The sequence below is a fragment of the Microtus oregoni genome, unplaced genomic scaffold (assembly GCF_018167655.1).
Source record: "Microtus oregoni isolate MIOR12 unplaced genomic scaffold, Mior012 000050F_ref0000143, whole genome shotgun sequence".
NCBI lineage: Eukaryota > Metazoa > Chordata > Mammalia > Rodentia > Cricetidae > Microtus > Microtus oregoni.
Window position 1 is genome coordinate 2,170,444 of NW_024543256.1, and position 12,653 is coordinate 2,183,096.

The 12,653-nt window shown below is 36.1% G+C and overlaps 1 protein-coding gene across 1 annotated transcript in view; it reads right to left on the reverse strand.

The window, feature by feature from the left end:
• Positions 1–328: 328 nt before the first annotated feature.
• Positions 329–12,653, reverse strand: part of LOC121437077 (trimethyllysine dioxygenase, mitochondrial-like) — a 117,560-nt gene continuing 105,235 nt past the window's right edge. The window contains exons 7-8 of the mRNA XM_041636928.1: positions 974–1,112; positions 329–352 (exon numbers count right to left, since the gene is read on the reverse strand). Of these exons, the coding sequence (XP_041492862.1) occupies positions 329–352; positions 974–1,112 (163 nt within the window). The remainder of the gene's footprint in view (positions 353–973; positions 1,113–12,653) is intronic.

Consider the following 12,653-nt stretch of genomic DNA (forward strand, 5'->3'; position numbering starts at 1 on the left):
CATATAACTTGGGAAGACAGTTACCCTAGTAGATGGATGACATTAGGTAATTTTGAAGCCCCTCTTTAACAGGTTTTTCCTGGTAAAGTAAGGATAATCTTCTGTTTCATAGAATAGGAAGGAGAAAAAGTGAAACAAATGTTGACATAATATTGTTGTGTTGATACAAAATTCTGGTAGCAGGATGCCAAGTGTACTCATAATCCCAGGGCTTTCAATTTTAAGCATGAAGCCCCAAGAGACGAGCAGTATTTAGCACATCATCTCTTGTTAAATAGCAGCCACAGAGTTGGCGGTAACCAGTGAATGATTCCCTGCCATGAAGGATTCACCAATTGTCTATAAACAGTACCTGTGAATGTATAAAAAAAGAGAGAGAAAACAATCAAAACTAGGGAAACTCATAAGGAACTTAAACCAGAAGAGCTCACTGAAAGATAAAGCTTTAGATTGTTCTATTAGTTACATTTGATGAAATATTTTTCTTTTGAAGTTAAGCAAATTAAAAAGAAAATAAGATGTTTCTAACCCCATAGCAGGCTAAATAGCAATTAAAAAGAAAATAGTTTATAAGCTCTGTGCACCTGAGAGCTTATACTCTTTGTGTAACTATCATTTCTTCAAAGTTAATCATGAAATTGTGTTTTTCTATAATCCTCAGTTTATTATTTCTCAATTATGTTTTGTGTAAAGCTGAAGCTATTCTTTAGAGGAAATATCAATGCTTAAAATGGAATTATTAAGCTGAAAGGATCTTAGTTAAATCCCTTCATAATTACAATAAGTGTCTGATGTTTAGAGATGACATGGTGCCTGTTTACAGATCATCAGGGAATAAATGGCAGGGCCAAGAACAGTACCTGAGACATAAGAAAAAATATTGTAATATGGTGATGCATATTAAACAAGTATCATTCTTCATTGATTTTATATGGCAAGTTTATTTGATATCTTTATAGAATTTAAGGACTACCTTTCCAGGCTTCAGTTTGACCCAAAGCTCATTCTCAGGCCTTCTCAATTCAGTTGTTAGGGTTCGGTGTGCTGTATACCAACGATGAACAACATCATAAGGAACAGTGTTGATGACAGCCCGGTCATAGTTGTTGTACCTTATATGGAATCATGAGAAATAAAGATCTCAGACACATGATAAAGACATTTACTGTTTACTTAACTGTTTTAGATAATACTGTCTCTGTTCCACACTTGAAACAACAATGAATCAATACATACTTAGGAATACAGCACCAGAGATAGGAATTCTACTATCTACTGGTCATATTTTGTTTTTCTTTGGAAATTCTGGTGGCAGGGAGTCAAAATTAAGTTCCAGTTGATTTTTCCCAACTCAGAATATGTTTTTTTTAATCTGAAATGTGTTTCATGGAGAAAGTACTTCTTTGTCAAAGGGCATAAAATCAAAAGGAGATTTGAACTTTTTATATTAAACTAAGGAGGGCAAAATAAGCTGTGTAAACAAGGATATTTAACAAAACAGAACGAGATAATTCCACAAGTATTTCCTTTTGTGGGAAAAATACTAGCTATAACACAATAGACAGAGATCTTAACAGAGACTGTCATTTATTCAACACTGGCACTTACATGAGCACTTGCCATTGCCAAGGAGTTTATTAAAAAATAAATATGCAATGATGAACATAGGAGACATGATCCCAGCTATTGGGAAGTTTATATTCTATTGAAGATGCAAGTTTATAAATACAACAAATATAAATAAGATAGCTTCAGTTAGCTACAGATGCTGTGTGAAAACACAGTGACATGTATTTAAGGGTAACTGGAAAATTTGTTTTTGGGTACTGAAGGAATTTTAGGAGAAATGACACTTGAGCTGGTGCCTGTATGAATAGAAATCCAGTATATGACAAGCTGAAGGAAGTGCAGACTAGGCAGAGAGAAAAGCAAATACAAAGTTTTGGGTTACAATGGCACACTATTATGTTTACAAACCACCAGGCAGGCCATGTGATGGTATGGGAGGTCCTTCTGTGTATGTGTTGCTTTTATTGGTTAATGAATAAAGAAACTGCCTTGGCCTGCTGATTGGGCAGAACTTAGGTAGGTGGGGAAGATGGAACTGAATGCTGGGAGAAGGAAGGCAGAGAGAAAGAAACCATGGAGCCACTGGAGAGAGACGTGATGAAACTTTGCTGGTAGGTCACAACCTCGTGGTGATGCACAGATTAATGGAGATGGGTTAAACTAAGATGTAAGAGTTAGCTGATAAGAAGCTAGAGCTAATGGGCCAAACAGTGATTTAACGAATACAGTTTCTGTGTTATTATTTTGGGTCTAAGCTAGCCAGGTGGCCAGGAACAAACAAGCAGCCCCTCATATATTAAATAAGTAAGGAGAATTATGATTGAAGAAATCAAATAGAGGAAGTAGCTAGGGGCAAGATCATATATATAGTCATGTAGGGTATGGTAAATTCTTGGAATTTATCTGCTTAGTTGATGTAGGAGGGTCTTCTATCTATCTGTTGCTTTCATTGGTTAATTAATAAAGAAAAATGCTTGGCCTGATAGGTCAGAACATAGATAGGCATGGAAGACAGAACAGAATTGTGGGAAGAAGAAAGCAGAGACAGATGCCATGCTTCTCCTACCCAAGATGGATGGTGGTTAGACTCATGCCGGTAAGCCACAGTCAAGTGGCGATACACATTAATAGAAATGGGTTAATCAAGATGTGAGAGTTAGCCAGTAAGAGGCTAGAGCTAATGGGCCAGGCAGTGTTTAAATGAATACAGTTTCCGTGTAATTATTTTGGCTAAAGCTAGCCGGTGGCTGGGAGCTGGGTGGCAGGAAGTGGCCCGCTGTTCCTTCTACACTTATGAAGACCACTAAAAATCCTTAACTAAGACAATGTTTTTCTGTCCAACTGTGGTGCACATACCTCTAATCATAGCATTAAAGAGGCAGAAGCAGGTGGATCTCTTTCAGTTTGAGGTCAGCCAAGGCTACATAGTTGTGCCCTGTCTAAAAGAAAAAGAATAAGGGAGATTAATTTTTACTGAAGTATGCTACATATAGAAAAACACAGAAAATAAATTTTGATGAATTTTCATGATGGGGTGACATTCATATCACTACTAATGAGATACCAATTATTACCATAACACTGTAGCATTTTCTTGAGCCTCTTTCCAGTCACATTCTTTCTCCTAGCCAAGGGTAATTACCTTCCTGATTTCTAGCACTAAACATTGTTTATAAAAATTTTATAAAAATTAAATCATATGGTATCTCCTCTTTTGTATCTGTCATCTTTCATTTGATATTATATTCATGAAATTTATCATTTAGAAGTATTCTTTATTGGTGAATTATGGAATTTAATTGCATGATCATACCATAATATATTCATTCTGTTAATGAACATTTGAGTAGTTTCTACTTTGGAACTCATAAATAGTGCTTCCAAGAACATTCTATTATGGATCTTGGTAAATGTATGTATTCACTTTGCTTGGTAGAAAGTTAAGGATGGAATTTCTGGGTTGTAAGGTATGTGCTGTGGAATATTAGTTTAATAATTCAAAGATGTGTAGCATTCTTTAAAGTTGCATTTGTTTAACTCTGTAAAGCTGTGTTACTCTTCCTGCCTAAAACATCTGATTTGTTTAATAAAAAGCTAATCATCCAATAGCTAGACAGGAGAAATAAACAAGAGAAGAAAAGGGAGGAGGGAGAAAAGGAGAAGGAGAGGAAGTTGCTAGGGGCCAACCACCCAGCCACACAGTCAGCCATGGAGTAAGAAGTAAAGTAAAGAAAGACATACAGAATAAGGTAAAAAGTCTAGAAGCAAAACATAGAAGAAGAAAAATGGATTAAATTAAGTTAGAAAAGCTTAATTGAAACAAATCAAATTAAAGCCAGACATTCATAAGTAAGATAAGTCTCCATGCATTTATTTGGGAGCTGAGTGGCAGGTCCCTAAAAGAGTAACAAACAACCAACTACATTTTGGCGTTCCAATGTGAAGCTTGATTTTCCATAGGGCCTGAGAAAGCTTTTTTTTTTATTTAAAAAATTTCCGCCTCCTCCCAGCCTCCCATTTCCCTCCCCTCCCCCATCTCTTCTCCCCCTCCCTCTCCATTCCGAAGAGCAGTCAGGGTTCCCTGCCCTGTGGGAAGTCCAAGGTCCTCCCCCCTCCATCCAGGTCTAGGAAGGTGAGCATCCAAACAGGCTAGGCTCCCACAAAGCCAGTACATGCAGTAGGATCAAAACCCAGTGCCATTGTCCTTGGCTTCTCAGCAGCCTTCATTGTCCGCCATGTTCAGAGAGTCCGGTTTTATCCCATGCTTTTTCAGTCACAGTCCAGCAGGCCTTGGTGAGCTCCCAATAGATCAGCCCCACTGTCTCAGTGGGTGAGTGCACCCCTCACGGTCCTGACTTCCTTGCTCATGTTCTCCCTTCTTCTGCTCCTTATTGGGACCTTGGGAGCTCATTCCGGTGCTCCAATGTTGGTCTCTGTCTCTATCTCCATTCATCACCAGATGAAGGCTGAGAAAGCTTTTTTTTAAAAGGACATGGCTCCTTTAAGAGTTTCTGATGTACAGTGAACCCTTGAGCAGCCAGTACATTAAGTAGGAACAAAAATCTAAGTAAAAAAATGCCTGACACATTCAGAACACTGGCATTACAGAGCTGGGGGACTGAATGTAGTACTGGGTTACAGATCTCCAACCGGGTTTATGAGCTTTAGGCTTGGCTTTTATGAAACTAAGAAGAGGGTGGAGCCAGTGCCAAAGCCTTAGTGGAGTTCCTAGCTGCTCCTTTGTTCATGAGGTCAGAAAATAATAGAGATAAGCAGAAACGACAGAGTCAGTATGGAAGAAAACTCTTAACAGGTTCCAGTATGTTTAAAAATGTGCATAGGCTTAAGAAAGAAATGAGGAATAGTATAGACAGTTATAGGAAGAAATAGTTTAAAAATAATAAAGTCTTTAAAGAAAGAGTAAAAGTATTATAAAAAAGCCACATAACAATGGAAAATACACAGGGAGTCTGAATGTTATATAGTGTTGTGTTGATTTTGAATTTTTTGATTGCTGATGAGCAAACAACAACTGCTATAAGAGACATGGGATTGAAAGAGGAACAGCTGAAATAAAGCAGCTGGATATTTTAAGAATGTCTTAACTTTAAAATGGAACTCAAAAAATGCAGTTTGGAGAAGAGGTTTTGCTTTTATTTCTACAGTAAATGAGAGGCTGTGGATTTCTTCAGGGTTGATATAAATCAGGTTTCATGGTGGGAGACCTCCTGAATCTTGACAGGTGATACCTATCAACAAAGGTTACAGCTGGTCTTCCCAGGACTTGGTCATTACCTCAATTTTCATAGGGACCCTAAAGATGCCTTCACCTAGAGAATTGGAAGCAGTCTGGAGAACCTGATGCCCACATTACCAAGAGATAGGGTAGTTAGTTGGTTATTTGATGAGTTATTGATGTTTGTTATCATTTAGGGGAATATAGAAATATAGAAGAAAAAGATAAATTTTAATCTCAACAATAATTTTTTATTGGTATGGATTTTGGTATGTTGATACAAATTTAAAGTTATTTTTGTTATACTGTATATATGTTTCTACTCTTGTTTGGGGTATTGTGCTTATGCAGCTCATTTAAAAATGAAAATGTATAATTAAGAAATGAGGTTGGTAGTTAATCTATAATAATCAAACTTGTAGTCATATTAGGTATGTTTTCAAGGTCAAATAGGTATATTTTAGACAGGTAGATGAAATACTTCAAAGACATATAGAACATAGCATTTAAAGATGTTTAACAGCCTAAGACTTTTCATGATAATAAGACACATCTTCTCTGGGCACCGCTAATTTACTTCATAAAAGGATGATGGGCACAAAAGAAAAACCCACTCCATATACAGTTTGCTTTCAATGTGGCAAGGCTAGTCATTTGGGCAAGAAACGGCTTTTGCCTTGACTATTGATAGTATGCTGTACAGATTCAACAAACAAGACACAGGAAAAAAGTGTTGAACTTGGCCAAGACAAGGTAAGGGAGTTCTTCAAGATTTGTGCTTCACAGAAGAGCCTGATAGATAATCTGCAGGACCCAGGGGTAAGCAACTGATGAACTTTGCCAATATAAGGCAGGAGATTCTTTCACATTTCCTGTTTCACTGAAAAGCCTGCCAGATATTCTAGGTCTGTAGGCCAAAGACAGATGCAACAATGTTGCAGAGGGAATTTGGGTGATTGTCCAGGAGGACAGATTTTTCTGTTGTTAGGTTACATCCTGGGGTCTCTGATGGAGTTAAAGTCTAAATAGTTAGAGTTATAGTTTTCCTTAGTTATAGAAAGTAAATTAGCTATAAAACTTTGGAATCAATAAGATAAAATAGATAATGGAATCTTTTCTCTGAATTTGCTAAATATAAAATGGACTAAATATTGTAAATATAATTTTTACTTGATAACTCTTTTTGTTGTATGTAGTTTTACTATGTTAAAGTTAAAACTTCAGTTTTATTTAGACAAAAAAGGGAAATGTTGTAGAATATTAGTTTAAGATGTATTACACTTGTTTATGCTATGGAGTATTTATTTAATGATACAAAGATGTGTTTCACTCTTTTTTGTTGCATTTATTTAACTCAGTGAAGCTGTATTACTTTGCCTGCCTAAAACACCTGATTGGTCTAATAAAGAGCTGAACAGTCAATAGCTAAGCAGGAGAGGGATAGGCGGGGCTACCAGGCAGAGAGAATAGGGGGAGAAAGAAGAACAAAAGAGATCAAAAAGTGAGAAACGTAGGACAGGAGAATGCCAAGGGCCTGCCACCCAGCCACACAACCAGCCATGGAATAAGAAGGAAAGAAAGACATATAGAATATTGGAGATAAAAGCCCAGAGGAAAAAGGTAGATGGGATAATTTAAGAAAAGCTGGCTAGAACTTCATAAGCTAAGGCTAGGCATTCATAAGCAACAATAAGTCTCCATGTATCTATTTGGAAGCAGGGTGGAGGGCCCACATAGAGTTAAAAAAACCTACATTTTACTACAGGTATGTATTATATTGTCAGATTTTAGCAGACACTGCTAAAAAGTCTTTCTTTCAAAGAGAAATAATGGTTCTCTTCTGAATATCACATGGCATTTCTTAGTTTTAGTACACAGCATAAACAGAACCAATATTCTTTTTTCCTCATGTGTTAAATAAGCACCTGTTTAGTAGATCTACTAAACAGGTGATATTCAGACAACTTGGAAAGAATAAATCTGTCACAGCTTATTATTTTAGGTAATTGGATATTTTTAACATTTTATTTGTTGGTAGTACTGTACAGATCGAATTATCTAATTCCTGTTAACACTTACTCACAAGGCTATCCTAAAAAAGTATCTATAAGCCGGGCGGTGGTGGCGCACGCCTTTAATCCCAGCACTTGGGAGGCAGAGGTGGGCGGATCTCTGTGAGTTCGAGGCCAGCTTGGTCTACAAGAGCTAGTTCCAGGACAGGCTCCAAAACCACAGTGAAACCCTGTCTCGAAAAACTAAAAAAAAAAAAGTATCTATAACAGTAGTTAAAATTAATACAACTGACTGCACTGGTAAGGAACTGGAGCAGATGCAATTTCATCCTTTCTATATGAAGATGTAAAATTGTACAAATAATTTGGCAAAACATTGTTTACTAAAACTAAACATTTGTGGACTCTGACATATCTGTACTATCCTGTGATTCTTAACACTGATTACCAACTTGATAGACTCTAGAACCACCTAAGAGATAAACCTCTGGGAAAGTCTCTGAGGGGGTTTCTGGAGAGGTGTAACTGAGTATGGAGTCCTTCCCTGAATTGCTTTTTTAGGCATTTTGTCAGAGCAATGAGAAAAGTAACTATTACACATCCCTATGTATTCATTTAATTGAAATGAAAATATATATTCACAAAAGTATTTATGGAAAATTTTATAGCAATTTCAATCATAATGAAATCAAACTAGAAACAATGTAGACATAATTTTTATATATTATTTATATCTTATTATTTAAACCAACCAACCAAACAGTGGCTTCCTTTGGGGGTATATATGCAGGGTTTGACTGGACAATAGAAAAGTACTTCCTCTATTAAGGATAATATTTTATATATTGATATAGATTCATGACACAGAAGTATATTCATATTCATTTCTCAAACCTCCATAAGTTTATATTTAACATTTTAAAACATCACTATATGTATATTTCACTTAAAAATAGACAGGTATAGAACCATATTGAACTCTATTTTATATAAATGTTGAAGTATTTTAGTGGGAGATATATTCATATCTGTAGTTTACCTTAAAATGGTTCAAAAAACATGGTCAACTGGTGGGTGGATAGATGGTGTTTTAGTTAGGGTTTCTTTTGCTGTGGTGAAACACCATGACCAAAACAACTTGGGGAGGAAAGATTTTACTTAGCTTACACTTCCACATTATAGCTCATCAACAAAGGAAGTCAGGGCAGAAATTCAACAGGGCAGGAACCTGGGTGCAGGAGCTGAAGCTAGAGGCCTTAGAAGAGTGCTTGCTACTGGCTTGCTCCTCATGGCTTGCTCAGCCTGCTTTCTTATAGATACCAGGACTACCAGCTCAGGGGTGGCAACACCCACAATGGGCTGGATCCTCTCACATCAATAATTAGTTAAGAAAATGCCCTACAGCAGGATCTTACGGAGGTATTTTCTCAACTGAGGTTCCCTCCTCCTGGATGACTTCTAACTTGTGTCAAGTTGACATCAAAATGAACCACAATAGATGGATAGAGAAATAGAAGGTTCCATGATAAAACAAACATAGTAATATCTTAATGGTAGGATGTAGGTGACAGGCTAAGGTTTTCCGACTCTAAATGATTTTAGTCTTTCAATTTGTTAAGGTCTTCATAACAAAATGTTGGACATACTTATTTTATGTAGTAGGTATACAAGAGATGACTGAGGGATTATTTCTAGGAAGAACTTATCCAAGAAAAGTGGCTTACTATTGACATATTTTCTTCTTCCTTCCAGGTTAAAGAATAGAGATGGCAACTTATTTTTAACAATGTGTATGACTGGTATTATTATTGAAACCCAAAGACTCATGACGAACGGGTTAGGTGATTTGGTCAAAGCTGCAAAGCATTGAATGATAGGATTTTACCTTTCCTGTACTACATTGTTACCTTTTGCAGTTTTTATCAAGCTGCCTCTGTAGTCCATATCTCCTTCCTTATTTTTAATTACCCTTTGGTATAATACATATTTGCTTTATAAAAATAAAACAGGTTATTCTATTAGAATGGGAATTATATGACAGCCATGAATTTTCTCACAGTTATAGCTCTGGTGTCAAAAATAGTGCCTGTGTCTTTGGAGATACTCAAGAAATGTTTGTGGATGAACAATGCCCTGTAGATGTTAGCTTAAATGAATTAAAATAACATAAAAATTTTTGGCTACAACATGGAAAACAACTTAAAATCTAAAGAAACATGACATATCTTGGGCTGAATTTGTATAGAAACTTGAGTTGTATGAATTGAAACTACAACAGTAAGAAGGGGAAAGAACATGCAAAATTGTGTAAGTTATAAGAATAATGGGTTTTTTGAAAGATACTAAGTGGATGTAGGACTTTTCACAAGAGAATGATAACAGTAAGTAAGATTTGTATTTCAAAAATTACTTTAGGGACTGTAAGATGGCTCAGCAGGTAAAGGCAATTGCTGTACAAATATACAAACATATACATATTATACAATATATTTTAGATGCATTATATTTATACATTATATAATATATTTACACACACAAGGTCTGAGTTTGATTTACTGATCCAATTCTGAGAGAATCAAGCCCTGAAAAAAGTTCCTGTGACTTTCACACATGTGCAATGGTATATATACCCTTGCATGTTCTCACACATAAATATACATACACAATAATAAATAAAATTGTAAAATATTTCTCTAGCTACAGCACATAAAACGGATAGAAGGTGGGTAAGGGTGAAATCAATGGCACTGTGTAAAGGTGATGGTGCTCTCACACAAAAAGTAGATAGGAAGTACTGGGTACTTTGTGGAAAAATTTTTAGGTAACCTGGTTAGTTGACTTCCTGTTCCCTTCTGGTCAAGATGTAGCATTCTGAGCTCCAGCACCATGTCTGCCTGCATGCCTCCGTGCTTGTCACCATGATGATAATGGAGTGAACTTCTGAAACTGTAAGCAAGCCACCCCAATTAAAGGTTTTCTTCATAACAGTTTCTGTGGTCATGGAGTCTCTTCACAGCAATAGCAACCCTAATTAAGATATAGTACAAGGAGATAAGTGACTCCCACAGGTTATCTTTTCACATACCTTTGTGTGCATTGGCACGCAAACACAAATACCCCCATCACACAAAGAAGTAAAACTAAAAAAAAGATTTTGTTTTAAGGTGTAGCTCAGTTGGTAGAATACCTACCTACTATACACAAAGCCCAGGGATTAATCCCCAGCATCAGTAAGATTCATGTGTGGTGACATATGCTTGTAATTCCAGAATTTAAGAGGGGCATCCTTATCAGCTACATGGTGAATTTGAGGCCAATCTGGGACACATAGAACCCTGTCTAAACAAAACAAAACAAAACAAAATAACCACCAACCAAACCCCACCTTTCCTTAATGAAATCTCAATTTTGTTATTTTGCTTTATAGACAAAAATAATTTAAAACATTGATTTGTCAATAGTACTAAAATCTGTTGGGAATAAAGGTGATAAAAATAACTTAGAAAACCATGTACAGTTTGAAGTATAGAGAGGAATTGAGATCAACTCTAAGTTTCTAACTTGGAAAACCTTAAAGATGATAGTGCTCTTTGGAATACAGATAGACACGTGATAAGATGATAATGAAGGTTTGAATGTATATCTGAATATGTTAACAGAAAAAAGTTCTAGAAGGTGACTATTGATTGTCTGAAATATTCAAGTAGAATTTTGAAATTCATGAGGAGAAATAAAGTTAAAAGTATTTATATCCTGCTAGTACTCTCTTTAGTGTCCATCACTCCATGTCCCTCTCTCTACTTCTCTGGTTTCTGTGGTTACTCCAGATATTATATAGTCATAGCTGAAGATCTGGAGAGAAGAGCCACAGATATGAGAAAACATATGGTGTCTATCTTTCTGGGTCTTGGTCACCCCACTCAATATAATATTTCTTAATACTATCCATTTACCTACACATTTCATGAATTCATTTTTCTATACAGTTGAATAGTATTCTACGGTGTACATGTACCACATTTTCATTACCTATTCTTTAGTCGAAGGACATTTATGCTGTTTCTACTTTCTAACTATTGTGAATAGAGCAGCAATGAACATGACTGAGTAATTATTTGTGGAGTAGGAGGTTGAGTCCTTTGGACATATACCAAGGAGGAGTACAACTAGATCCTATGATAGATTTACATTTAGCTTTTACAGGATTCTCCACACTGATTCCAGAAGGGTTGGATCAGTTTGCAATTTCACCAAGAGTGAATGAGGGTTCTTTTCCCCCAGCATTTGTTGTGTTTTTTTTAAATTTTGTTTTGTTGACCTTGGCTATTCAGATTGGAGTAAGATAAAATCTCAAAGATTTTTTTTTAAATATCACATTTCCTCTGGTTAGTTTTATGCCAACTTGACACAACCTACAGTGGTTTGAGAAGAACAAATCTGAATTGAAAAAACTTCCATAAGATTAGTCTGTAGGCAAACCTGTGGGGCATTTTATTGATTAAGGACTGATGCGGGAGGATTCAGACGACTGTGGATGGTGCTACTCCAGGGTAAATGGTCCTAGAGTGTATAAGAAAATAAACTGAGAAAGCCAGGAGGAGCAAGCCAGTAAGTAGCATTCATCTATGGCCTTCTCATCAGTTCCTGCTTCCACGTTCTTGTATTGTATTGAGTTCCTGCTCTAATTTTCCTCGATAGTGAACTATAAGCTGTACGATCATATAAACTCTTTCATCCTCAAGTTACTTTTGGTCATGGTGTTTTATAAGAACATTAGACGCCTTAAGACAGAGTACAAACAGTTTTTGAAATATTACTTAGTCACTTTTATTTCTTCTTTTGGAAAATCTCTGTTCAGACCCATTGTCCTACCCCTTTTAAAACTTGAGTTCTTTGTTTTATTGACTATTTTCTGAATTATTTACATATTCTAGATATTAATCGTCTGAATAGCTGGTAAAATTTTGCATTTCTTTTTCACTTGATTTTTCTCTAGCTGTGCAGAAGCTTTTTAGTTTTATGAGTTCCCACTTGTCAATTGTTGACCTTAATTTCTGGGCAAATGGAGTCCTATTCAGAATTTCCTTTTCTACACCTATATCTCATAGAGTACTGCCTATGTTTTCTTCTAGAGGTTTCAGGTTTCACATTAAGGTTTTTGATCCATTTAGAATTTGTTTTTTCTTGTTGTTTTCAGCAAGATAGTAGATATTTATCTAGGAGAATAGAAAGGTGCAAGTGATTTGAAGGGGGAAATGGGGGTAAAATGGAAGGGAGGTTTAATTGTGGAGTGGGGAAGGGGATCAATACAGAAAGAGAGGGTAAAATAACAAGGA